This window comes from Lactuca saligna, chromosome 4 (genome assembly GCF_052625555.1).
Source record: "Lactuca saligna cultivar CGN05327 chromosome 4, ASM5262555v1, whole genome shotgun sequence".
Taxonomy (NCBI): domain Eukaryota; kingdom Viridiplantae; phylum Streptophyta; class Magnoliopsida; order Asterales; family Asteraceae; genus Lactuca; species Lactuca saligna.
This window is the reverse complement of record NC_136420.1, coordinates 288,666,211-288,694,204: the sequence shown is the minus strand read 5'-3', so window position 1 is coordinate 288,694,204 and position 27,994 is coordinate 288,666,211. Positions and strand designations below refer to the sequence as shown.

Genomic DNA, 27,994 nt, shown 5'->3' with positions numbered 1-27,994 from the left:
TGGGGTTCTTGGAGTGTGGAGAACTCTATAATGATTTAAGTGATTTAACCAACTTCTGAACTTGCTTAGTGTTGGAAATATGTTTGTGCATGCTTGTTCTTTCACAATGCATTGACTTTTAGCATTATAAGTGGACTCTTGGACTTAAGGTTTTAAAATTAGAGCTATTAAGCCTCTGGGATGAATAAAGATGGAAATTTTATCCATCATGACGATTGTCTGATTCCGATATGAGGATTTAAAGGTATGCATTTAATGGATTAAGTCCTTATAGTAGAAGGTTGTTCAGCTAAAAATCACGGCAAAACTTATTGGATTTCGAGGTGCGACTTCCGGAGAATCCCTGACTATTTTGTCGTTTAGTGATTCGAGACTAGATCGGCCAATGCTCACATCATGAAGGTCATTGATCGTTGACTTGGACTGTAGAGTTTTTGATCAGTTTGACTTTTGGTTAAACTTTGGTAGAATTTAGTATTTAGCTAAGGTCCGGTCTCGGTTTGACACTAGGAGGCTTGTGTAAATTGTTTCTATCATTAAAGGTTGTTGTTGAGGTTCAACTTTTTAGTTCAGGTGAGTTTTCTCTCTCTCTCTCTCTCTCTCTATATATATATATATATATATATATATATATATATATATATATATATATATAGAGAGAGAGAGAGAGAGAGATTGATAATGTTTTATTTAAATGCATATCTAACGTATAATATGTTTTTAATATTTTTGTTTTTTATGATTTGAGAATTTTATTATAATTCTTTATACAATTTTTTTTGGATATGTTAGTTAATGTTTTTTGACATTTATTTCATTTTCGAGTTATACATCAGCTAATCTGAAACGGATTTTGAGTTACATATAGACTAATCGGAATTTATAAACCAATAAAATTAAATGCTTATATACTTTCTTTTATACGAGTACACTTTAATCATTTGTAAACGAAAACTCTATTTTCTAAACACCTTTTACTCATTTCGTATTTATTATAACTTCATTTTGTTTAAAATTATATAAGTCGAAAACTAAAAAAATGTTAGAAAAACCATTCATTCAAATAACTGTCAAAAGGATAGAATATAAATTCTAAAATAATTAAGTTAAAAATAAGAAAAAACATCATAAATGGTCCTTGTGTTTTTTTAGATTCTGAAGTTTAGTCTCTGTGGTTTAAAAAACTCAAAAATGGTCCCTGTGCTTTCAAAACTTTTGACAGATGGTTCTTATTGCTAACTCCGTTAACTTTTGTCCGTTAATTGAGGGGTATTTTCGTCATTTCACACCACAAGGACCATTTATGATGTTTTCTTTTCTTTTATTTTTTTAAATTAAATTTAATCTCTCTCTCTCTCGATCGATCGAAACATATAACCCTCCATCCTCAGAGTAGTCGCCGGCAACGGATGTAAGTAAAATCCTTTCTCTGCAATTGCCTTTTCTTCAGCCTCAACATCCAAATTTAGGGAACAATCATTCGTCGGAGACCTATTAAATGGATCAGAAAGAAGAGGTGTGATTGGACTAAGCACCAACCACGGAAAATCAAGAAGAATTGGGGACATAATCTCCGGCGCGTTGGGATTCCGTGGGGATCCGGAGAACCCTCCGCCGTTTGTAAATCCAGGAGCCAACCGATTGATTTTGAAGTTCTTCAGATTGCTCTGCCGCTCGTACAACTTCGATGGTTTTTTGTTCGGACCCGTTTTCATGGCAGGGATAGGGTTTCTCGCAGCTAAGTCTGACCTGGTGGTGGCTGTGGATTGTTTGACTGTTTCAGATGATCCGGTTAGCATTGTTGTGTTTTCCCATTTTGGGTAAATTTTCATCTTTAGGTATCGGTCAGACAACATAGATAATCACTCTGTAACCATTGCTATCAATTTAGACTTCTTGATATCGCCAATTTTAGGTAAATTTTCATCTTGTTCAATCACGTTAAGGATTTATTTAACACACTGCTGGAACCCTAATTTCCAAGAAAATTCAAGCTCAATTAGCATATAGATTGAAATGTAAAGATGTATTTAGTATGATAAATAAGTGATTTGTTTACCTTCCATATTTTCCAAAAGGAATGCAGATTTTCTGGCATATTTCGACTACCCTGCCCTGGTGACTGTGATTTTGATTCTACGCCTTCCATATCAAGAGATCAATTGCCCTGAAATACTTGAATGTCATAAAATTGATAGAGATCAGTTAGTAACTGACATTTTCTTTCTCTAAATTCAGGAAATCTTTAGATGATTACTCTGTATATTGACGCTGCCAAGTGGAACAAGACTTGTAGTATTAAAAAGGAAGAAGAAGAAGAAAGAAAGAAATAAACAGAGCGTTTGTTTTCTTATATTCTGTTTTATGTTCTTGATTCTTCTTGATTGACTGGATTGTTTCAATGATTATTGATCATCACATTCTGATTTCATCCAAATTTTCAATTACGAATTTGACGATCGAAATCAGTACTAATCCAAATTTTCAATTACGAGTTTGTATCTGCAATGATCACTGATAGGGAAGATGAAAGCTCGTTCTGAACTTATGATTTAGAGAGAGAGAGAGAGAGAGAGAGAGAGAGAGAGATTTTATATATTAAATAATTATATTTAGTTTTTTCTTTTTTAAAAAAAATAACTGAAAAGATCATAAATGGTCCCTGTGGTGTGAAATGACGAAAATACCCATCTATTAACGGACAAAAGTTAACGGAGTTAGCAATAAGGACCATCTGTCAAAAGTTTTGAAAGCACAGGGACCATTTATGAGATTTTTAAACCACGGGGACTAAACTTCAGAATCTGAGAAAACACAGGGATCATTTATGATGTTTTTTCTAAAAATAATAATAAGGTAAACTTAAGTAAAACAATCAAGAATGTATTCATATAAGATACTAAAATAATATTAAAAAAAATCTCAATAATAAACTCAAAGATAATAAAATTAATAAATAAAACTACTTTTAACATGTTTATTTTAAAGTTTTAAAAATATAAAAGATGTTTTTATCATGTTTATTATAAAGATTTAAAAAATAATATATATATATATAAATATATATATATATATATATATATATATATATATATATATATATATATATATATATATATATATATATATATTCATTAGTAAAAAGGTACAGAGTTATTTTGTAATCATTATATTTATTAAAAATAATTATTGGGGAATATCGATAAATTAAATATAGCCTAACCCTTTGGCTTCTCGGAGTGGACGCGACAAGGTTCTCAGTTGCTTGGCGAACATCGGGTCGAGACGTTGGAATGTCGGGCTGGGCTCGGCAACTCGACACACATGAACCGATGAGATAGAGTGTATGTGTTTTAATATTTTGAACGTTGGATTTGTGACTGTTTTTTTCGAAAAAAAAAAAAATCAAAAAATCCCCTGTTTTTACCCTATATAAATACCGATACATAATCTATTTTATCTCATTTCAATTTACATTTTGGAAATGTTTACTATCCTTTTCAAACAAAAAACCAACTTTATTACCATAATCAACGACAATATCAAAACCAACTTCAATTCCAAAATCAACCACAATTTAAAACACAAATCCAATCTAAAAATCAACAAAAAATGAACTTCTCATCCCAAAAGAAAAATGACTTCTATCAATTTGATGATCTTCCCAACTCCCAAATGAATTTCCATACCCAATCCCAAACTCAAGGGGAACCTGAAGTCGTATGTGAAATAAAATCGGAGCCGGAAAAGAATCCACCACAACCCAAAAAAGAAGAAGCGCGGTTCCAAAGCAATGGACATCGGCTGAAGAAAAGTCATTAGCGTGTGGGTTGGTGGATGTTTCCGAAGATCCAGTGGTTAGAAACAACTGGGATTGTCCAATTTTTTGTGGAAAATTACACGCTTGGAGAGTACTAGAAAAAAGACCAAATTTATTTGAAGTTGAGAAATGTCAACAAAGTGGTGACCAAGTTTAATGGAATGTTTTCGAGTGTCAAACAACAACGACAAAGTGGTATCAACAACGAAACCGTTTTGCAAAAATCTCTTGAGGTGTACTGCATTCAAAAATTGGACAAGTTCAAATTTCTACATGTTTGGAATATTTTGAAATTGTCAAAAAATGGTAAAAGGTCGACGCTTCTGGAACCTTTACGGATGGTTCTTCTAAAAAATTAAAACTTCTGAAACGACGCATAGTCAATCTGATGTGCATGTTGCGATTGCCATCAATGAGGAGGAGCCTTTTGAAACTCCAAGAACCTCTCGTCCCATCGGAAGAGTCCAAAACAAGAAAAACGGAAAAGCAGTGGAAAGTGGTTCCGAAAATTCTTCAGGTGATATTGAACAACTAACAACCAAAATAGACAACTTAAAGTCGTTTTCTGAACAATATTTTGCGGTCATACAAGAGAAGAAAAAAAAACCGTGTCATGGAGATTTTAATGAGAAACACTAGCGTTCTCACAGGATGTGAAAAAAAATAACAATAAAAGCGAAAGAGGAGGTTGCGAAAAAACATAACATCTAGGTTTCGTTATTATATTTTTATAGTTTCATTATTTAAATTTCTAGATTTCAAATTTGAATTCTATTTTGTTTTTGTGTGTGTTTTAATTTTTTTTTTTAAGTTTCATGAAATTTAAAATTTAATATATATATATATATATATATATATATATATATATATATATATATATATATATATATATATATATATATATATAGAATTTCAAATGTTCATTTTGTACATTAAAGAGTTTTAGAAAAACAAAATAGCATGACAACTGTAACAACCCACACTATATATAACTGGCAAATTTTGGTTAAAATATGGCAAAGCTGACGTGACGTCAGCAATGGTGGCACCATTCCTATCATCGTTGAGATTTTTTCATATCATTTCCACAATTAGATTTCACATAGGTGCCTCCAAGCCTTTTGCCTTTTTTTTTTAAATGGCTCAAGCTTCTTGTTTACTTTTCATATCAATTTAATTGTCTTCCCTTATAAAAATTGGCGAAAAAAGAGGGAAATCTGTGAAAAAATCTCAATATTTTAGGACAGTTTACGATTTAGTCCTAAAATTAAATTTTGTTTATAAAAAATGACAGATTACCGGCTAAAATTTCGGATAAACCCTTTGTGGCCGGTTTCAGAGATTTAGCCGGTGTCTCGTCTTTTTTTTGTTAATTAATCCAAATTTTGGAGCTTTTTCATTAATTAATCAAAATTTTAGGGCTTTTTCATTATTTATTACCAATAAACCAAAATATTTGGACTTTTTTGAAGATTACCTTTAAACTAATATATATTATATGATCTAATTTAATATGTACTATTCCATGTCTTCTTTCTTATAATCTTCTAGGCTCACCGTATGTTTTTATCGGTGTCGTCAAACCCAACAACAAAAATTTCACTCACAAGCATCGTTAACTACATCAATTTTGCAAAATTATTCATTCACAACTTTATGATCATCTTTCAATCTCCAAATAAAGAACGGATAAAATCCTTGTTGATTACGTGGATGTCCCTATTACCTAACCATGATTTAAACCATGGTTCCAACACTTGGATGTTCCTATTACCTAACCATGCCTTGAACCCATACACTAATGGCGTTGTCCATAATGTTGTTAACAATAGAAGACGAATCTCACATGTTCAATCACTGATACATTGACTCAAGTCTTAGTTGACCCTTGTTTTCTTACAACACTATAGAAGCCCCAACGTAAGATGAATCCCACATGGTTCATCATTTATTGGGGTTTTTTTTTTCGTAAAAAAGTAAAGCATTTTGGAAACCCTAAATAGACTAAAACGTAATAATGACAATTATTGTAATATCATACCAATAGTCATTATGACTTAAACATAACATCACAATAGTTGTCATTATTATATTTTACTTTATTTGGGGCTTCTAGAATGCATTAGTTTTTGGCAAGACAAAAACCAATAAATGATGAACTTTTTGATAAAGATCGGAACACAATCTTATTGATGGATCAAAGATCTCCTTCTCGTCCCAAGCTTTTTTCTCCTCAATCTTCTTCCAAAAAATGCACTACAATATGTAATATTAGCCCCTCTTTCTCTCCTACAAGCATATAGCTCAATTAGGGTTTCTCTCAAAGTGTTAAGATGATAAATGAGGTGGAAATGAAGGCTTAAGGTCCTTTAAATAGGACACAAACCCTGAAAATTAGGGTTTTCACACTCAGCTCCTACTCGTCGAGTTGGGGTCCTCTAATTCGTCGAGTAGACTCTAGAAATTACGCGACTATAAACACTCTCTACTCGGCGAGTTGGGGTCTTCAACTTGTCAAGTTGATGAGACAACAAGAATATAAATTAATTAAATATTATATCTGGGAGTCAGGATGTTACACCTATAGTAAGGAAACAAGGGTCAAGTAAGACTTGAGCCAAGGTATCAGTGGTTAAACCATGTGGGATTCGTATTTTGTTGTTAACAAAACTATGGACAATGCCATTAGTGTATGGGTTCGAAATACGGTTCGAGTCATGGTTAGGTAATAGGAACATACGAGTGTTGGAACCGTAGCTCATAGGTATACCAAATTAATATTTTAATAGTTTATGATGGATAGTTTGTTGACATTTTTTTTAAAATTAGAGTTAACATTCTTCACGGTTTTCAGTACATAATATCGAGTTGATTTTTTTTACCTATGTTGAGCTTTTTTAACTTAATGGTTCATTCTTCATGGTTTTCAAGCCCTATTGTAAGGAAACAATGGTCATGTAAGACTTAAGCCAATGTATTAGTGGTTAAACCATGTGGGATTTGTATTTTGTTGTGAACAACACTATGGACAATGCGAATAGTGTATGGGTTCGAAATAGGATTCAAGTCATGATTAGGTAATAGGAACATTCAAGTGTTGGAAACACGGTTTAAGTCATGATTAGGTAATAAGAACATCCACATAATCAACAAGGATTTCCTCCGTTATTTATTTGGAGATTGACAGATGATCATAGAGTTATGAATGGATAATTTTGGAAAATCGATGGAGTTAACGAGGCTTGTGAGTGACATTTTTGTTGTTGGGTTTGATGACACCGATAAAAACAGACAGTGAGCCTAGAAGAGCATAAGAAAGAAGACATGGAATAGTACATATTAAATTAGATCATATAGTATATATGAGTTTAAAGGTAATCTTTAGAAACATCCAAATATTTTGATTTATTGGTAATAAATAATGAAAAAACCCTGAAATTTTGATTGATTAATGAATAAACCCCAAAATTTGGATTAATTAACGAAAAAAGACGAGATACCGGCTAAATCTGTGAAACCGGCCACAAAAGGTTAATCCGAAGTTTTAGCCGGTAATCTGTCTTTTTTTGTAAACATAATTTAATTTGGAACTAAATCGTAATCTGGACTAAAATATTAAGATTTTTTCGCAGATTTTCCAAAAAAAAAAAAAAAAAGATAGAATACTAGTGAATTTTTTTCTTCGACACTTTTGAGTTCTTGCCTTCTTGGAAATGAACCAATGTGGGAACGTCAATTTGTAGCATGAGCACATGCTCTATATATATGTGGACCTGGATTCCTTTAAAACCTGTAGCCATTTTTGAATCTATAAAAGGTGCATCGGTTAAATGTTATGCATTTAGGAAATTAATGAATATCTAGTTCACGATATACACTATATATGTACTATAAAAGGTGCATCGGCTCAATTTTGAACTTCACTTTATAGTATATATGTGTGTACGTCACTTGCGTAGAACAGAAACGAAATGAGACCATGTACTAATACGGGTCCAATGTTGAAAAAAGGTGCATGGACTGTGGAAGAAGATATTTCTCTCAAGAACTATATTGAGAAACATGGTGAAGGGAAATGGCACCTCATTCCTCTTAAAGCAGGTTGAAAATTACATAATCCATTTTGTATTATAAAAGCATCATCGGCCTACTCTTTTTCCTCCGTCTTTGAAAAAAAAAAACTAATACGAGTAAATTTTTTTTGCTTATATTCTTATTTGTGTTAATAGTTTTCTTGTTATGTTTGCAGGGTTAAATAGGTGCAGAAAGAGTTGTAGGTTAAGATGGTTGAATTATTTAAGGCCAAATATAAAAAGAGGAGACTTTGTTAAGGATGAAGTTGATCTCATACTTAGGCTTCATAAGTTGCTAGGAAACAGGCAAGCACACATTAAAAATATTAATTCACAAAGAACATCAAGTGAAGTTTAAAAAAAAAAATTAACCAGTTATTAATTTTTCGTTCTTTATGGTATTATTTTATAGATAAAATATTACAGATATTGATTCATTTTGGAATTTGGATTATAATTTTAGATGGGCATTGATAGCTGGAAGAATACCAGGAAGAACCGCTAATGATGTGAAAAATTACTGGAACACTCATCACCGTTCACGTCCCAGGCAACGAAGAAAGAAAAAACCTAAAGATGATGAATCATTGCAAAATACCATGGTCACGATTATTAAGCCACAACCACAGACTTTTTCAAGAGCCCTAAATATGGGTAACAACCCACGACACACTCCTATGACTCATGAAGTTGGTAACCTAAATTCGGTGAATAATGGTGCCAACAATAAATTTAATGTGTCATCGGGGTTAAAGTTGCAATCCAATTTATTAGATGACACCATCAGCAAGTATATAGACCAATTATTCGATGATCATGAAACGAAATTTGATGGAAATTTTAGTGGTTCTTCAGGGGACGGAGTTGTCGGGAAAGATGATAATCAAATTAGTTTATTTGATTTTCCTATGGATGATATCACGATGGACCTTATACATTCAGATCAACTATGATCATGAATATAATGTTACGAATGTTCGGTGTAATAATAAATTGAACAATAATATAAAATAAAATATAGTACTATCTTTTGATTTATTACGTGTGTGTGTATATATATATATATATATATATATATATATATATATATATATATATATATATATATATATATATATATATATATATATATATATATATATATATATATATATATATATATATATAGAGAGAGAGAGAGAGAGAGAGAGAGAGAGAGAGAGAGAGAGAGAGAGAGAGATAGATAGAGATAGAGATAGAGAGAGAGAATTTAAAGATTTACGAGAACTCGAGAACTCCTAATACCTTCATCATTTTTCAAAATTAGAATAACCGATATTCTTCAAATGTTGCATCTAAGATGGAACAATGCTTTTAAAAAAAGGATTTAATGAATTTTTTTAGAAATATATATATATATATATATATATATATATATATATATATATATATATATATATATATATATATATATATATATAAAGCACATCTTAATATGAATGCATGCATATTTATGTTTTCTATATTTTTGACGTTTTCATGTTGTGATTCTCTCAAACACTAGTATTAGATTCTTATTGTTATGTTGGTTTTGAAAGAAAAACTGAAGACTAATGATGGTATTAGTTTTGAAAAATGATGAGTTACTTAAGAGTTCTCGAGTTCTTGTAAATTTTTATGTTTTCAAAAATAACTCAGAGGTCTCTCTCTCTCTCTCTCTCTCTATATATATATATATATATATATATATATATATATATATATATATATATATATATATATATATATATATATATATATATATATATATAGACACACACAGAGACTAGTAAAATGCAAAGTCGTTGCGGCGGCGATTAGTTTGATTTTGACAACCTGAATTCATTTTTTTAGTAAGTAATAGTGTCTTCACCATGAAAAACTATAAGTGCATTGTTGTTTATATTAAAAACACATGAATATATTACATAATATGGTGTTATAATACGTGTGAGTAATGTGGTTGCTGGTTATGTAACATCCCTATTTTTAAGTTCATTTAAAAAAAATTAATTATGTTTATTTAAAATAGAGTTTATTTATAGATACAGAATTTGTTCCAAAAATATTATTTCAATGTGAGAAGATATTTACAGGAACATAATCATTACTGATACAATAAACCTAAGCATAAATGTAATCATTACTGGCCTTACACATCTAATGACCTACATTTCCTTTAATCTTTCATTATATCCGAACATTAAGTACCATCGTATCGATACCTGTGATACAAAGAACTGAGTGAGTAATGTTGGAAAACCTGGTGAGTACATATGGTTTTCAGCATACAATAATATAGTTAATATGTTTAATTATCAAAAAATTAACCCGATTACCCAATCATCATTTCCTCTTTATTTGTCCCTAAGGATTTATCCTCTGGAACATTATAGTCATCGTTGTTGATAGTATAGTTTTAGTAAGGATCATTTCACTACAATATATATGTCAGTAGGTTTCTTTCTATTTTCTTTCTTAAGGATCATTTTCAACATCGTTGTTGACAATACTGTTACATGGTTTTCTCCGCAATACATGTTACTAGGAATTAGGGTACACCATATGGACACAAAGTCCGTCGCTTACAGGTTATGAACATGCATGTGTTCCACGAGACTGTCATCAAATAGTCTGGTGGTCGTCATTTATACTCTATTAGATAACTACATCTCTTAAAACAATAGTACTAGTAAGTTAAGGACTTTTATTATTATTTTCTTCTGTCATCATCCATCTTTCTCATTATTCTATTCCTCCCTTATTACCCATCACTATCCAATATATTATAGGTAAGAAAATACATATACAGTAAATCATATAAAATTCATATTATAATATTTCATATAACAAAGAATATTTTTGCATATAAGCAAATATATATTTAATTATTGAAATAATTCATATTTATGTGTAAGATGAATGAAATAATACACTCACTTGATAAAGTGGATGCCTTGTGATTTGGGCAGAACTTCATCTTGGTACTTTATCTTTTCCTTTGACATGACCTAGGTTCACATTACTAAGTCTTAGTCTTATATTCCTGTCGATTAATGATAGTCTAGATTCCTCATTAATCATAATGTGTACATCAATATCTAACAAGTAAGGAACAACCAGGTAGGATCATATTAGAGATAGGGTTCGTTGGTATACATAGCTTACTGTTTGGAAATCCCACTTTAACACCTCACTAGATCCCACCTTGACATCATCCCGTAAGTAAATCAGTCACTATAACGACTTGAAATCACTGATAATTGTTACTTATAGATTCATAATAACGACTATGAATATAAATATAAATTGCACTAAGATAAAGTTGAGTGTAATTTAATTTACAGAGATTTCCTAGACTAAGGTCCTGAAATTGCACTAGCAGAACTCTGGCCTGCTAGCTACTAGATGTCGCCCTCTCAGGGACTGCAGGTCTTCGGCAAAATACTAAAAACTGAGAACAGTTTTTTGGCCAAATATAGAGAGATTCAAGAGAGAAGTATATGAGAGTGTGGGAAATTGAGAAGGAACCAAATTCTATTTATAGGACAAATATATGCCGCACCCAAGCTTGGTTGGCACTCCTTCCTCTCAGAGCTTGACACATGGCGAATTTTGGCTGGTGTTGCATGGTAGCTTCTAGAAGATGCGCATCGCACCTCTCTTGTGCAAGGTGCACCTGGGGAACTTCAAAAATTTGTCACATTTTCATACCGAATTCGTTTTTGATGTTATTTAAATCCACACGTAGCTATTGACGAGATTTACAACTTTTGTTTAGATCCCGTCGGCTAATTCTCACTTTATTTTTTACTTTTTATTTTTAGAAGGCTTAGATTGTTAATCACCTTTTAAAATTCATATCTTTTGCATATGACGTCCATTCTTCATCTGTCTTTATACTGACAGACTCCTTTTAATGAGATCTACTACTCTCGTTTTTGTTGTTTTGGCTAACAATCAACCGATATAAAATTCAATTTCTATGCTAATATTGTTGCGCTGAAACTTCAAAAAATCGTAACTTCCTCATATATAGTCAGATTTGGATGTTTTCTAGATGCACGCTCTCAGTTTTACGACTATTGCTACTTTCTTTTAGATTACTTAGGATAAAATTAATTTATCAAAATTTCATTTTTTATGATACGAAGAGTCATGTTGGTCTAATCGTGAAACTTCGAAGAAGCATAACTTCTTCATATGTTGTCGGATTTCAATGTTCTTTAAATGTACATAATCTTTGTCAGATATACTATATATATATATTTTTTTTAAGATTATCAATCATAAATAACCTTCTATACAAAATTCATTTTTAACGTTTATTATATATTAATTGAGTAGCCCGAATCTACGGGTGTTACACCATACAAGGTGTGTATGTAAGCAATAGTTTATATCTATAATTTACAAGCATATGTCACATTCTATTTTATGTAAATTCTTTAATAATAGACAAAGATAGATACAATGAAAACATTTTTCTAATATAACTTGATGGTGTTGAAGTAGTCCATCTGAGATACATTTAACATCTCCAAGTAGTACAAGGTGTTTTATAGTGTAAAGGTGACACACGATCTTCTTTGGACATCAAAAGTTAATAAAGCAGCAACCACAATTAGCAGTAAAATGCATTAGCAACAATCTTGATATATCAATGCACATTTGCAACACTTAAAAATAACAATGGACTTTAAAAAATACTCCAGAAGTCATTAAAATCTGACAACCTCTCTCTCTCTCTCTCTCTCTCTCCCTCTATTTTTCTCTTTATTTCTCCATCTCCCTCATCTTCTCCTCTCCTTGTCCCCTTCCTCACCTCCATATCCTTTCCTCTATATCCATCTGTGAATATGTGAAATCTAAGACATCAAACATCTATTTGTTGTTTGTATTTGTAATTAAAACATGCATATAATAAATATCCTAAAATATAATTTGATAACATCATGAACTTCTTATGTTACAAAAACAATTTTACTTAAAAAAACATCTTCATTCTTTAAATAGTTTCCTGAGAAAAGCTTTTCTTTCTCTAATCATTTCATCAATAAGATCGAGAAGATCCAGCAAACACACAAACATATGTGTGTCTTTTTTCCCATAAGTCTAAAGATGTCCTTTTGCCATATATCAATTAGTCTTCTTGGGAAAGTGCTTTAGTTGTGTGGTTAGGTAAATAATTTCATCAAAACCATTGCTAATTTTATTCCATACATTTAACACTTTCTTCCTGATATGAAAATCCATGAAAATTTCATGCATCACATCTTGAATAAGATCATTTATTTATAGGATAACAATTATTGTACTTGTTTAAAATATATTTTTATTTTCTTTTCTTTGCAAAGTGGGAATATATTCCAACATATTCAACCATAAGAAAGAAAATCACTCTAGAAATACTAAAATAAAATTTAAAATGAAATAAAGATTATGGTACCTTATAAAATCTATCTTCATGCTGAGTGGTATCCTTTGTCACATCATAAATAATTTCCTCCATTCTGAATATAATGAATTGATCACTCTTACACTCATTAGACATAGACGATTTTATTTAAAGGCACATTAGACATAGATGATTTTAGACGTTATTTAAAGGCACATTAGACATAGACGATTTTATGTAATTATATTAACATAACTGCTTTGTAGGGTTACAATTATGTTGTGATGTGTCGAACTTCCATTTGACTTGTATAGATTCGAAGTCTGTGGTTTTGTATTCGAATGTATGTATTACATAAGGCATTATTAATGTGTCTAGTCCTTATGTATTTTTTGTATGCTTCTAGTTATTCCTATAAATAAGGGTAGGTATGTAACGCGCCGATTCTCAGGTATGTAATTAAATGAAATCTTATTTTGTTGAAAGATCTACTCGACGAGTTGGTTGCCCTACTCGTCAAGTAGCAGCGAGGTTGGATCGTGCATTTAGTGGTCTACTCGCTGAGTCCATAAAGGGAGTCGACGAGTAGGAGCTGGCAGATGAAAACCTAAATTTCAGGGTATTTCACCCTATTTAAAGGATCATTGGCCTTCCCCAGCCTCCCCTTCATTGCTTCTTGTCCCTCTAAATCCCTAATCGTGTGAGTGTTCTCATTTTGTGCATTCTTAAGCTTGGAGGAGGATTTTCTTGGAGAAAAGAGCTTGGAGATCAAGCATTCAGAAGCAAGGAGCTTGAAGGACCTAAGATCTGTTGTATATAGCATCTTCTGGAAGGTATAAATCGTTAACCTAACCTCATTCATTCTAGATCCCCTATTTGGTCAAATTCTAGGGTATTCATAGTATGATTGGAAGCTATTCTTCTTTGCAATCTCAGATCTGAAGTTGTAACTTCATAACTGAGCTCCTTTGGGCTTCTTATTACATAAAGTTTCCAGCTTGTTCAAGAATGAGACTCTCCCAAAGTGTAAAGCTCAATTGGAAGCATAGATTGGTCATTTAGGGCCTTTAGAACCTTGCATGTGCGTAAAGTTTGCAACTTTACGTGATAAATATGCCTTAGAAGCTTGGATTTTTATAATCTGGAGCCTTGGAATGGCTTAAAAAGCGTTTGCATGGATGAAGGTCTGTGAGGACTCGGTGATTTGGATGAGCAACTCGTCGAGCCCGATGAAGATGGCAGTGAACTCGACGAGTTGGATGAACAACTTGGCGAGTCCGTTGAAGTTTGCCTTGAACTCGACGAGTCGTTAGAAGACTCGGTGAGTCAACAGGGGTCTCCCGATTCTTGGGCACGTATGAGCTCGACACGTTAAAGGTGAACTTGACGAGCCAATCAAGGATTTCACGACTTCTCGATTTCAGGAAGGACTCGATGAGTCGGTGAACTGCACTCAACGAGTTGAGTTAACATGGATTGTTGACTTTGACTGTGGGCATTGACTTTGACCAAGAGTTGACCAGTTGACTTCTGAGGGTATTCTAATAATTTGGAGACTTATGAAAAAGGGTTTTATGGTATTTATGGGTAGTGAAGTTCGTGTTGGTGATTCGGGAGTTGAAGCTTTCTAGTTTCTGACGTCATTTGCGAGGTTAGTTCTCCTTACTATATCAACAGGGTCTAAGGCACCAAAGTCGGCCCTTACTGGATTGGTATTTGGGTTTGTTGCATGTTATGCTTATTGATTTACATCCTGGTACTTAGGATGGTGATACGCTTAGTGACCTGGTTAGGTCGATATCCTAGAATATAAGATGATGCTATGTCAGTGACCGGTTAGGTGGGTATCCTTGTTATAGGATGTTGCTATACTAATTGATATGTTAGATCGGTTGACTGTTATATATGCTAGCGTATGATATGTATGTGCACATGTTTATTGATTGGGGATTGGGTTGAGGAGGTCCTATTTTGTGCTGAAGGCCAACATACCCAGGGCAGTCCGGATAGACTACAGACTCTGAAGGGTATGTTAGTCAGACCGAAGCCCCGGGGAGAGGTCCGGATAGGCTGAAGGCCCGGCAAGGAGATCCAGATGTGCCGAAGGCTCGAAGTGCGGTCCAGATAGACTGAAGGCCTGTGAGGCGGTCCAATCAGGCTGAAGGCTCATCATGCATGCTATTTTGTATTTGCTATTATGTTATGAGTATGGTTTTATGAGGTTGGTATTTTGGGGGAATTCACTAAGCTCTGGGGCTTACATTTTCATTTTATTGTTTCAGGTACATCAGGGGATCGTAGCAAGGCAAAGGCGTGATCGTACAACTCCTCATGTTTTATCTATGTCCCTGGGAAAACTCTGATATTATACATTTGAAAACAAAGTTGTAATGATTTTTAATGGTTTGAAATGTTTTGAAAAATTTTATTTTGTTTGAATTTTTAGGTGTCACAAGTTGGTATCAGATCCTTGGTTTGAGTGAATTGGAGGAACACTTGTGTGAATCCAGTCTCAAATTAGGGAAAGATTTTAAAATCACTTTTGAATTGGTTTTCAATTAATAAAGGAGGATGCAGTGTACGATTAGCCGGAGCTCGCGGATAGACCCCAAAATACCATCGAGTATTTGATATTGTGATACGTTAGAACAGCATGCTAGTACTAGGCTAGGGATCTTCATGAATGGCATGATAAAATTTCCTGACTTCATGATGCCTTCTAGCATAGGGTTTTCCTTATATGAAATTGACATGATTACGGTAGTTACTTTGTTTGCATCACGGTCAAACGTAATTAAGATCTTATAGCCTGAGAATGTTTGATTTGGCTTTATGTTCTATTCTTGTCTAATTGGGAGCTTAAGGTAGGATTGGATATTCAAAAGTCTATAGGGTCCAACATTATGTATGGATAGCACATGCTAATGCTGTATAATTGGTGGAAGTTTCGTGGGTGGATAGGTTGTTTGGACTGAGTCTGCCGACTTCGAGGCATTTAGCCTTCCTTTAGGAGTGAGGCTTGAGTGCTCGATACGATTATGTGTATTGTTAGGGCGTTGTGATGATACTTGGGACAAATATGGGTAGGTGTGGAAGATAGTATGGGCCCGTACTACTGAAAGAACAGAACCCATACACGTACCAATAAAGTCACAACCCCTAGGGTTTTGTCGGGAGTTGGTTCCCAGTAATTTGTATCAATTATCTGATACCTTGTGTTATGTTTCAGAATGGTGATGACCAGGCGCTTTGTGATTGGATCCGGTTCAGGATCAGGATTAGGAGAGGGAGAGGGCGGACAGGGGGTGCCGATAGCACCCGAGACTATCAGCCAAATGAGGCCAAAAGAGATGGATGACAGGATCCGAGAGATCTTGCACGATGAGGTTGCTGCGTTGTTCCAGGCCAAATTGTCGGAAATGTTCGGGTCTATTAAGACCGTTGTGGTGGAGTATTTCGATGATTGTTATGCAGCCCTCACTGAGGCGGTTGCAGCAGTAGCTGTATCCGCGACATGGTTGGTTTTCGGTTGGGCTTTTCAGTATCGGGAGTTCGACATCACGAAGCCCCATAATTTTGATGGGGCTCAGGACCCCATCAAATCCATGAGGTGGCTGTCTGACGTGGAGGGGTGTTTCTTCACATGCTTATATCCTGCTGACCATAGGGTCAGACGTGCCATGAACTTGCTAAGGTCCGGGGCAAAGTACTGGTGGAGGTTGGAGATTGGTTCGTATTCAAACGAGCAGAGGGCTACTGTGTCATGGGAGTAGTTCTGGGATATGCTCCGCACTCGCTACGTTCCTCGAGTCGAGTGGGAACAGTTAGCTCAGGAGTTCTTAGAGTTGAAGCAGGATCAAGAGATGGTGATGTAGATCGCTCATATGTTCACTGAGTGGGCGATGTTTAGCTCGGAGTTTGCTTCTGAGCAAGCTCAGATGACCCATTATATAAGCATGCTCGAGACTGATATTTGACAGTTTGTGGCGACTCATCATTGTGATACACTTTTGGAGTTACACGAGGCCGCCAGGAGGCGGGAGCTTGAGATTGAGTTGCAGTTGAGAGAGCAGGGTTGGGCTCCAGCACAGGCACAACCGACGTCAAAGCGGTCTAAGACCGCTAATTCTAGGGTTGGGAGCCAGCAGGGCCACACTTCTGGAAAGTGTGGCAAGGGTCATTCTGGAGTCTGTCGACCGAGTAGTGGGTACCAAAAGTGTGGTAGGGAGGGGCACTATGCGAGGGATTGTCGCCAGTTAGCTCCTACATCAGATATGAGGATATGCTATCATTATCATCAAGTTGGTCGTGTGAAGACCAACTGTCCGCAGCTCGCAGCCAGGCCAACGCATGCTCCAGTGCCGGCTACATTGATGATTACTGATGGAAGGCCAGTTAGGGCAGAGCCTCTGAAGGCTCAGGGTTGTGCCTTCCATCTTACGGTAGAGGAGGCCAAGGCATCACCAGATGTGGTTGTGCATATGTTTCTATCCTTTATCTCATTTATTACATATGTTTTATGCTTATCAGTTGTACCTATGGTGAGGTACATTCTTAGTGAATTCCTTGCTTGCTTTGGTTTTATTTGACTCGGGGGCGAGTCGGCCTTTCGTATCTCAGACATTTAGTAGGGAGTTTGGTGTGCCAATGGGCGAGCTAGAGTGTCCGTTACGAGTCTCTATCACCAACGAACACAGAGTTTCTACTTCTTCAGTTTATCGAGGGTGCGAGTTGGAGATCTTCAGGGTGTCCTTTCTGATTGATTTGATACCGATTCCCATGGGGGAAATGTGCGTAAGCGTAGGTATGGATTAGCTTAGCCATTTTGATGCCATGATAGATTGCGAGGGTCAACGAGTTATAGTTCGAACCCCAAGTGGGGGAGAACTAATTGTTTATGGCGAGAGCACCAGAGTGGGATCAGGGTTTTGTTCAGCTTCTAGGGCTCGACAGTACATTTTACATGGGTATGCGAGATATTTAGCATATGTGGTGGATACGTGGGTTAGGGATCAGACTCTAGTTTCAGAGGTTCCGGTGGTCAGAGAGTTTGCCGATGTGTTTGTAACAGCCCGGAATTTAGGTAAACCTTATGAGCCTTCTACTTTGAGAGATGGCAAGTTGAGTCCCTTTAAGTTATATGTGGATTTGTGAGTACGTTGGGCGTAAAGAAGCATACGTTGCGTGCACTCACGCACTTAATTTGGACGCGGACTCGCCCGGGTATGCTGGGCGTACCCAAGGTTACGTTGGGCGTAATGTGTCAAGGTGTAAACACTAAATTCTGGCTTGTGCACCATAAAAGGAACGTTTAGTCCCTTGCCCCAGCCACCATACCCCCTTGAGTGAGCCCTTAGAGTGCATAAATCCATGTATAAGCTTGTGTGTGTGTTCTTGAGCTTGAAGGTACCTTTTTCAGGTGAAGAAGGAGAAGAGGAAGCCATTGTTGGAGCTAGAGGTGGAAGAGCAAGAGTAGATCCGAGTTCTACAGTGTTGGGAGCTCCCTTTTGAGGTAAAAAGCTTCATGCTTTGCATCTTTTCTGCTCATACTTTGTAGAGAGAAGTTTTAGGGTTTTTAGTCCCCAAGTTCATAGCTTTTTGAGTGGTTAAGTTCTTAGAAGCCGAGATCTGTCCCATACTAGCTCATTTAGTGTTGTTATCTGATAAAAATCCACTGTTGGTTGGTAAAAGTTGTTCATGCTTGAGATATGAACCTTTTAAGGTTGGAAATAAAGTGTTTTGGGTGTTTGTGACTTCCACAGCCATGTAAAGGCTTAAAGTCACGAACTTTATGGATTAAGTCGTGTTAGAGAAGTCAGATCCGGATTTTGGACGCAAGACTTAAAAGATTAAGACCTGAATGAAGAGGAGGAGAAAACACGGAGTTACGCTGGGCGTAATCCCAGTACGCGTGACGTAAGTCGCCGCGTACCCCGATTCTGTGAAGCCAACGGGTACGCTTAGCGTACAGATCTGGTACGCGCTGCGTACCCCAAAAGGTTGACTTTTGTTGAGTTTTAGGGTTTGGTCAATTTTAGAATATTTGAGCCTTGAGAGGGGTAAAATGGTCTTTTGCCTTCGCGAGAGTGCTAAGAGAGGGAATGGTCTAGCCTTGGGAAATGTGTTGACACCGAGTGTTTATTTTGTATGTTTAGGCGGAGGCTAGATCCCATTTCCACAGAGTCTGAGATTTCCGAGGTACCGAGTTACGCGAGGTGAGTCTTCACACTATACATTACCTAGAGTGGTATTATGAGTTGACCGGAAGCTCTTATGTGCTATGTATGAGATTGTCTACCATGTATGAGATTATGTGCTATTTGATGTACTTTATATATATATATATATATATATATATATATATATATATATATATATATATATATATATATATTGATATGTGTATTTTTATATATATTTTTATGCACTTTATCTTAATATTTTGGCCTTATTTATTCTATTTTAGAACTAAAGAGTACTCATAATACTTTGAATTATGTTTTGCAGCTATTTGTTGTCAATAAAGCACAAAAGAAAAGACTGAAGCGGAAACCGGGCTTAGAAGCTAAAAGAAAGAAAAGGGTGCTGAGGTTGCGAGTACGCCCCGCGTACCTGCTTGCACCGGATATACTTGATCACGTGATTATCCATAGTACGCGCCGCGTAATCCTAAGTACGCCCAGCGTACTTAGGTCAGCCACAAAGATTATAAATGTCGATTTTTAGCTAACCAGGAGGGGGGATTCGACTTCTAACCTAATTTAGTCGACAATTAACTTCTGTTAAGCCGTTTTGAGGGTCTAGAAGGCGGCGGGAAGGCCGTTAAGCTAACTTCTGTTAATCATATGGATTGCTAACGTGACCATGTTTAGCACTTCCTTATGGTACTTTTTGTATTTAGTTTCTGATTTGGGTGTAAAAACCTTTTACTTTGTGTTTATGATTGAATGAAGTTTTGATTCTTAGACTAATTGTTATGTTAAATAATTTATTTGTGTTTAATTTATCTTGCCAAGCTTGTTCAAAGATCCTCATGTGTTAATGATGATTATTTGCTGTTAATTGTTAAGTGAATTAAGTTATATGAAAACCTACTTGATTTGCTTGTCTCTTATGATTTTTGATGACCATTGAGATTATAAGACTAGAAATAACGAATGTGAAACTAGGATTAACTTGGGAATAAGTAAGTTAATGTGTGAGCCTTGTTTGATGACCATCAACAAGAGGTTAATTAAATGTTTAAATTAACTAAAGTTACAAGTCTTGCTTGATACGAACTGAACACTAGGAAGCATGTTAGTTTAATCAATTGATCACTGTTTGAATTAACTTGTTTGCTAAAGGATTAGTTATAGTGAACATGAATCTAATCAATTTAGGAATCGGTGAACATGAATAAATGAATTTGTGTATGCAATTGTTTATGTTTTCAAGGTGGAATTTTTCTAAACCAAAGTACCTAAAGAGATTTGTTTTTCCTGTTAGTTTATCGAGAATGGTTAATTAATTATTAGTTTGAGATTTATTAAATTATTCTTTTCGTGTGATATGTAACCTATAATTAAATATATTAAATTAATCCACCGTTGCTTGTGATCGACACCCGACTTACCTAAGCTATACTGTAATCTGACTAGGTACACTGCCTATAAGTGCATAGTTAGTCTAAGTTTGTTAGGTTATAAATATTAAAATTAATGGGTACTTTCGTGCACATCAAGTTTTTGGCGCCGTTGCCGGGGAACGGCTTGTCATTAATTTATTTTATTTGATTATTCGTTATTTGTTTTTAGTTAGTATTCATTTTTTTTTAGTTTGATTTTCGATGATATCATTTCACTTGTCGGGAAGGTTCTTGTTTTGCAGGAATTTGGGATTGTACACATTGCTTGACTTTACTTTTTCCATGGGTTTCGAGAATGAAAGCGATTAGGGAATTCTTGACCTGCTTAGCCTACTACTTTGTTGATTTGTCTAACTCAATCCATGAGGCGTAGTATAGCAAGGCGTATTGTGGTGGTTAAGTGGAAGACCGAGCTCTTGCTGTTCTTGACTAGTTAGGTCACTTCTTGTTCTGCTTCTAGTTAAAGGTGCAAGAAAAACAAAGGAAATATTCTAACGGGTCCCGAAAGTGGGTGTTTTCGCAAACCAATTCTTGCATGCAATGGTTTTTGATCAACCATTGTTGTTTGATCTTGACAAAGATAAGTGATTATGACATCTCAATTTTTATTTTATCACTCATCGTGAAGTCATCATTAGCTTAAGAAATTAAAAAGAAAAAGAAAAAAAAATAATAATAATTAATTTAAGTCCCTAGATTAAATAATTAAAAAGAAAAGGAAATTAAATTAAAGGAAATTTGGAAATTTTCAAATACCATTACGCCCCGCGTAAATTATATTACGCCATGTGTAATAAGACCCGAATCGCGGATGAACATCTCCGGGTGTTGGGGTTACGCCCCGCGTACCCTTGTGTTACGCCCCGCGTATATCGGCGACCAGGTATACATCTTGACCTTTTGACTTCGCTGTTATTTTCAAAACCAATTTCTTTCTCGCATAAGCTGTGACGGCGATTCTCTCAAAGAAGTTCGATTGTGCTTCGTTCTTGTTGAATTCGACACTCAAGTAAGCTTTTTCGGTCACTATATGTTATGGATTTGTGTTTAATTCAAAGGAATAAGCTGCATTTAGCTTTTGCTTGAAATCTAGGGTTTATATATTTTTCGAATTAGGGCCGATTTTGCAAATGTATGTGTTGATTAGGGCTTGAATAGACCGATTTCGGTTAATACATTAAACCCTCGAGCTTAATTTCGTCTTAATTCCGTCCCACGTTCATCGATTTGAGCTTGGGGTCGTACGCCAAGCGTACCCCTGTAACTTCGAGTTCTTGACTCTGGCTTCGATTTTTGACTGCTATACATGTTTCCTGTTAAATGTTTTCTAGGGATTGATTCATATTTTTTAGGAGGTCCCGATTTTTCTCCTACTGTCTTGGACCACACGGTTGGTTCCTTTGGACCACGCGATGTTTAAAAATTAATTGTGTTGATGCCCCTGCTGTGTCTATTTGGATACGGATTATGAATTTAGCACAAGAAAGGGACTGGGACCAGGACACAGAATCACAAGCCTGGACATACGGCCAGTGTACGCTGGATGAACGCCCAGCGTAATGCCATATCCACCCCCATTTTTTTGGTTTAAAAAAAATCTATTAATACTGCCATATTTTGTTGGTTTTATGTTTTTGCAGATTATGGCTTGAAGGGCACAAAGAACCAACCCTCCCGAGGATGTGACCGATCATTGCTTTTTACAATTTCTGCAAACACTGAGCGATGCTACCAGGGCGCGTTATAGCACCAATTTGAGCCTGCTTCTCGCAAAGGAGATTGATATTGCACCCTCTTTCGACTGGGAGTTGGCTACCAGGACTGGACTTGCTGCATTGATCCAGGAATTTTTGCAATACACACACTCGGACGCGAGTGGTGTGGAATTGTTTGTGTGTCAGGGATGGGCGCGTTTGTTCAGGATCCAGGAGCCGGTATATCAAGAGTTTTTGCTGGAGTTCTATGCTACAGTTTCCTATGATCCTAGGAAGCCACTCAATGACAGGACAACCTTTGCTTTCAGACTGGTAGGAGTGAGCCGGGAATGCAGCATGATAGAGCTTGCTACTCGGGTGGGTATTTACACAGCCGATGAGACAAGGAGTGTCCACTTCCCAACATTTCTTGCTGACTGTCTCACGGAGCGGCCGGAGGACTACAATGAGAACACTTTTTGGGCCGAGATTACGGGAGGAATTTATACACCATCTACCGCTCGAGGGGGGATGATTCGGTCTACTACATACCGAATGTTGCACCGGTTGATTTCTATGTCTCTCACGCATCACAAGAATAGTAAGAGAGTGCCTTCGATGGACCTGTATTTCCTATGGGCACTAGTTACTCCAGGGAGGCACCTGAACCTTCCCGTTGCGTTAGCTGCATATTTGGGACGGAGGGCCAGGGGACTTCGAGGAGATAGCCCGATATGCGGAGGGCAGTTTATCACGCGGTTAGCTCGGTCATATCAGTTGCTAACGTGTGAGATCACGAGATCGATGGTGTTTCACGACATGAGGCCGATGAGTCTTCAGCTATTGGAGTCGATGCACACATTAGAGCGGGGCGGAGATGGTGTTTTGGGGGTTCGAGCAGATGATGTGGCGGATGAGGAGGGTGCCGCCGAGCCACAGCCGAGACGGGTCCCGCGGCGTAGACCTGCTCCTCGGGGAGCGCAGCAGGGACCTGAGCCGGAGATTGATATGCGCTACTTAGCTCAGGGCATTGATCGTCTTGACTTGAGGGTCCAGAACCTTAGCGAGTATGTTGCACATGTGGGCGCGCAACAGCGGTGGCAAGGGAATGCGTTGAATGCATTCTTTGCCCATCAGGGATTTCAGTATTCGGTTCCCTTTCCACCACCATTCCAGTCACGATTTGACGGGGCCGGTACTTCTGGGACACAGCCACATGATGATGGAGATGACAAGTGATCCTTTTTATTTTGTTTATTTGTTTGTTTTGTGTTAATTTTAGTTTAAGTTTAGTTTTTAGTATTTGGTATGTAATTAAACTTTGATTTAGTTTGTTTTACTTGTGTTTTCCATGTTGATGCTCTATGGTTGTTTAGATTTATGCAGAATATTCGCCCTTAGGAAGCTGGCAGTAAGTTCAGCAGCTAGGTCCGACTGTTGCTAGAGAGAGTCATGTGAGAGTTCGAAGGTTATAGTCAAGACCCACAATTTGTCATAAGTGTGGGGTGCATCTTTATTAGAGTTGTATTTGGATGCAAGGAAGAAATATCGTTCCGACTGACACGACGTGGTTGACACTTTCCCAAGTCATGGTTATTATACATTGCATCTAATTGCAATATTTTGTACCACATTTTCGAAGATGGCGGTCTTGATTTTATTTTTCGGCAAATTTAGAAGCAGCAGTTCCAGTTTTCAGTTTTTCAGCAGTATTTGAAGCAACCTGTAGCAGCCCCATTCGATCTCGCCACAGCTACCCAGGGGAGTCTGTTCCTTTTTCTCCCTTTTTATGTTCTTAATTTTTTTTAGCATACAATGAGGGCATTGTATGAAATAGGTGTGGGGTAGGGGGTCGGTAAAAGTAAATTATAAAAATGAAATAATAGTTGGAAATTGCTAGATTTAGGGAAATTTAAAAATTTAAAAGAAAACTTGAAATAATAGTTTAATTTAGAAAAATCTAGTGATAATTTAAAATTTTGCTAATATTGTATGAGATGATCCGATGAGAACTCAAATGTTTAGTTGAGCCAATATACGTTATAGTGCATTTGTGGCTTCCCTTATTTTAGTGAAATCATGGAACAAAAACATAACCCTGCTCGGTTTGAAGGATGCAATATGTTTAGCAGCCTAAACCTAAAATGTATCCAGGAAAATTATTATCATTAACCAATAAAGGTTGAGGTTGAGCGCCTCTGCTTAAGCATGTAGGTTTTGAGTGAAAAAAGAGAGGTACATGTAAAAAAATAAAAGAGAGAATTACGAAAAAGTTTGAAGAATTTTGGAGCAAAAAAAGTGAAGATCAAAAGATCAAAATTCCAAGAAATTCAAAAAGTTAAAGATACCAAGAAATCAAATCAAATAAGGTGGTGAATTCAAAGAAATCAAAGATCAAATTGTTAAGAAAGTGAAGAATTCCTAAAAAGCTCCACAGTGGTATCATAAATTGTAATTCTAGATTATGTATGCTTAGGTTGCTCAACTAAAAATACCTTGAGGTTAGGAGGTTTTCTGAGGATGGATTCGGAGGGTTGCATAAAATGAGCATTGTTCGGAAAAAGTGGGCAAGTGTTTATGAAGATTGTGAGTATTTAAAGTATGGGGGGGGGGGGGGGGTGCTTAGGAAAATTTTAGACACAAATTCATGCGTTGAGGTCTTGGCATAATGGCTGAGTTTTAAATGGATTGTCTAGTGCGATATTGGTAAAATAAAAGTGAATTTGCTTGGGGGCAAGCAAAGGCTAAGTGTGGGGTATTTTGATATGTGTATTTATATATATATTTTTATGCACTTTATCTTAATATTTTGGCCTTATTTATTCTATTTTAGAACTAAAGAGTACTCATAATACTTTGAATTATGTTTTGCAGCTATTTGTTGTCAATAAAGCACAAAAGAAAAGACTGAAGCGGAAACCGGGCTTAGAAGCTAAAAGAAAGAAAAGGGTGCTGAGGTAGCGAGTACGCCCCACATACCTTAGGAGTACGCCCCGCGTACCTGCTTGCACCAGATATACTTGATCGCGTGATTATCCATAGTACGCGCCGCGTAATCCTAAGTACGCGCAGCGTACTTAAGTCGGCCACAAAGATTATAAATGTCGATTTTTAGCTAACCAGGAGGGGGGATTCGACTTCTAACCTAATTTAGTCGACAATTAACTTCTGTTAAGCCGTTTTGAGGGTCTAGAAGGCGGCTGGAAGGCCATTAAGCTAACGGGAGCAGAGATCTGAAGGATTGGAGAGCGGATACATGTCAGTAATCATATGGATTGCTAACGTGACCATGTTTAGGACTTCCTTATGGTACTTTTTGTATTTAGTTTCTGATTTGGGTGTAAAAACCTTTTACTTTGTGTTTATGATTGAATGAAGTTTTGATTCTTAGACTAATTGTTATGTTAAATAATTTATTTGTGTTTAATTTATCTTGCCAAGCTTGTTCAAACATCCTCATGTGTTAATGATGATTATTTGCTGTTAATTGTTAAGTGAATTAAGTTGTATGAAAACCTGCTTGATTTGCTTGTCTCTTATGATTTTTGATGACCATTGAGATTATAAGACTAGAAATAACGAATGTGAAACTAGGATTAACTTGGGAATAAGTAAGTTAATGTGTGAGCCTTGTTTGATGACCATCAACAAGAGGTTAATTAAATGTTTAAATTAACTAAAGTTACAAGTCTTGCTTGATACGAACTGAACACTAGGAAGCATGTTAGTTTAATCAATTGATCACTGTTTGAATTAACTTGTTTGCTAAAGGATTAGTTATAGTGAACATGAATCTAATCAATTTAGGAATCGGTGAACATGAATAAATGAATTTGTGTATGCAATTGTTTATGTTTTCAAGGTGGAATTTGTCTAAACCAAAGTACCTAAAGAGATTTGTTTTTCCTGTTAGTTTATCGAGAATGGTTAATTAATTATTAGTTTGAGATTTATTAAATTATTCTTTTCGTGTGACATGTAACCTATAATTAAATATATTAAATTAATCCACCGTTCCCTGTGATCGACACCCGACTTACCTAAGCTATACTGTAATCTGACTAGGTACACTGCCTATAAGTGCATAGTTAGTCTAAGTTTGTTAGGTTATAAATATTAAAATTAATGGGTACTTTCGTGCACATCATATGTATATATATATATATATATATATATATATATATATATATATATATAATTGTATAGACCGGACCGGAAAGTCCAACGAGACAGATCGGGCCAGAGGGCCCAACGAGCTACGGGACCGGAGGGTCCCGCTGAGACACATCGATTGGAGGGTCGTACAGTAGCCTCGGGTAGTGTATGTGTTGTATATGGTATTTTGGGGAACTCACTAAGCGTTTATGCTTACAGTTGTTGTACTATGTGTTTCAGGTACTAGCGAGGACCGTGGGAAGGCACCGGCGTGACCCGTACACACTAGAGAAGGGATTTGATTTTTGTGATCTTGGGATATGTTTTGTTTTGATAACTATTGTTGAATACTTTTGAGAATATTTTTACATAAAGTTGGTTGTTGAAAAATGAAAATTTTGTTTTGAAATTCTCATCGTTACAAGTTGGTATCAGAGCCTTGGTTTGAGGGATTCGGATGCACCTTCGGACGTATTTGAACTCAAACTGAGGATTTGAGAGATTTAAAAAAATAAAACAAGTTTTTTTAAAAGAGTAAAAGGTTTAAAAAAGAGAAGAGCAGAGCAGTATGTACGGTCGGCCAGCGCCCGAACGGTGAATCTCCAAAATACTCTTACATTATGTGTTATATGATATATTATGTTATGCATGCTAGAGTGGGCTAGGTATTCATCTTAGGACTAGAGTGGCCTGATTTGTGATGCCTTAGCCTAGGAGATTATTGTTACTATGAGATGCCTTGAGAGTGAGTAGTTAGTAGTTAGGAGCTCATGAGAGGTCTATTGGAGGGTAGCTAATGCATAGGGAGAGTGGAGTACTTGCGATCCGGGATCCAAGGAGGAGGACTTGGGGTGAATGTTGATGCGGTGTGGTCAGTAGTATAGGGACCGTACTACTGAAGACACCGGATCAGTGAGCAGTCCAAGTAAGAATCGTTTGGATATTGGAGGACGAGTAGGGTTGCATTATCGAATGCAAATATGCTCGATCGAGTCCCTGATATTTTTATGTTGTATTTCAGAGGCATCATGGTTGGGACACGACACAGACTTGGGAGCAGTGGTGTCAGCGACGAGGAGATCCATCGATTGATTCATGAGGAGGTGGCTGCTGCCATTCGGGCTAAGATTCAAGAGATGTTCGGGGACATCAAGACCACATTGATTGAGACCTTTGACGAGCAGTATCCAATAGTGAATGAGGTTGTGT

At 36.1% G+C, this 27,994-nt stretch overlaps 1 protein-coding gene and 1 pseudogene across 1 annotated transcript; one reads left to right on the top strand and one right to left on the bottom strand.

Moving 5' to 3' along the window:
- Positions 1–1,340: 1,340 nt before the first annotated feature.
- LOC145040753 (VQ motif-containing protein 4 pseudogene) lies at positions 1,341–1,832 on the bottom strand (annotated as a pseudogene).
- Positions 1,833–7,632: 5,800 nt separating this feature from the next.
- LOC145039188 (transcription factor MYB113-like) lies at positions 7,633–8,921 on the top strand. The gene is made up of 3 exons (XM_078987290.1): positions 7,633–7,921; positions 8,070–8,199; positions 8,357–8,921. Exons 1-3 carry the CDS (start codon positions 7,792–7,794, stop codon positions 8,844–8,846), a joined length of 750 nt encoding a protein of 249 aa, XP_078843416.1. The 5' UTR covers positions 7,633–7,791; the 3' UTR covers positions 8,847–8,921.
- The last annotated feature ends 19,073 nt before the right edge of the window (positions 8,922–27,994 follow it).

What these genes read in the sequence shown, in the direction of transcription:
- LOC145039188 (XM_078987290.1), top strand. Translation starts at nt 7,792, where the DNA reads ATGAGACCATGTACTAATACGGGTCCAATGTTGAAAAAAGGTGCATGG. An exon ending in CCTCATTCCTCTTAAAGCAG is followed by an intron (nt 7,922 to 8,069) that starts GTTGAAAATTAC and finishes TTATGTTTGCAG; the next exon opens with GGTTAAATAGGTGCAGAAAG. An exon ending in CATAAGTTGCTAGGAAACAG is followed by an intron (nt 8,200 to 8,356) that starts GCAAGCACACAT and finishes TTATAATTTTAG; the next exon opens with ATGGGCATTGATAGCTGGAA.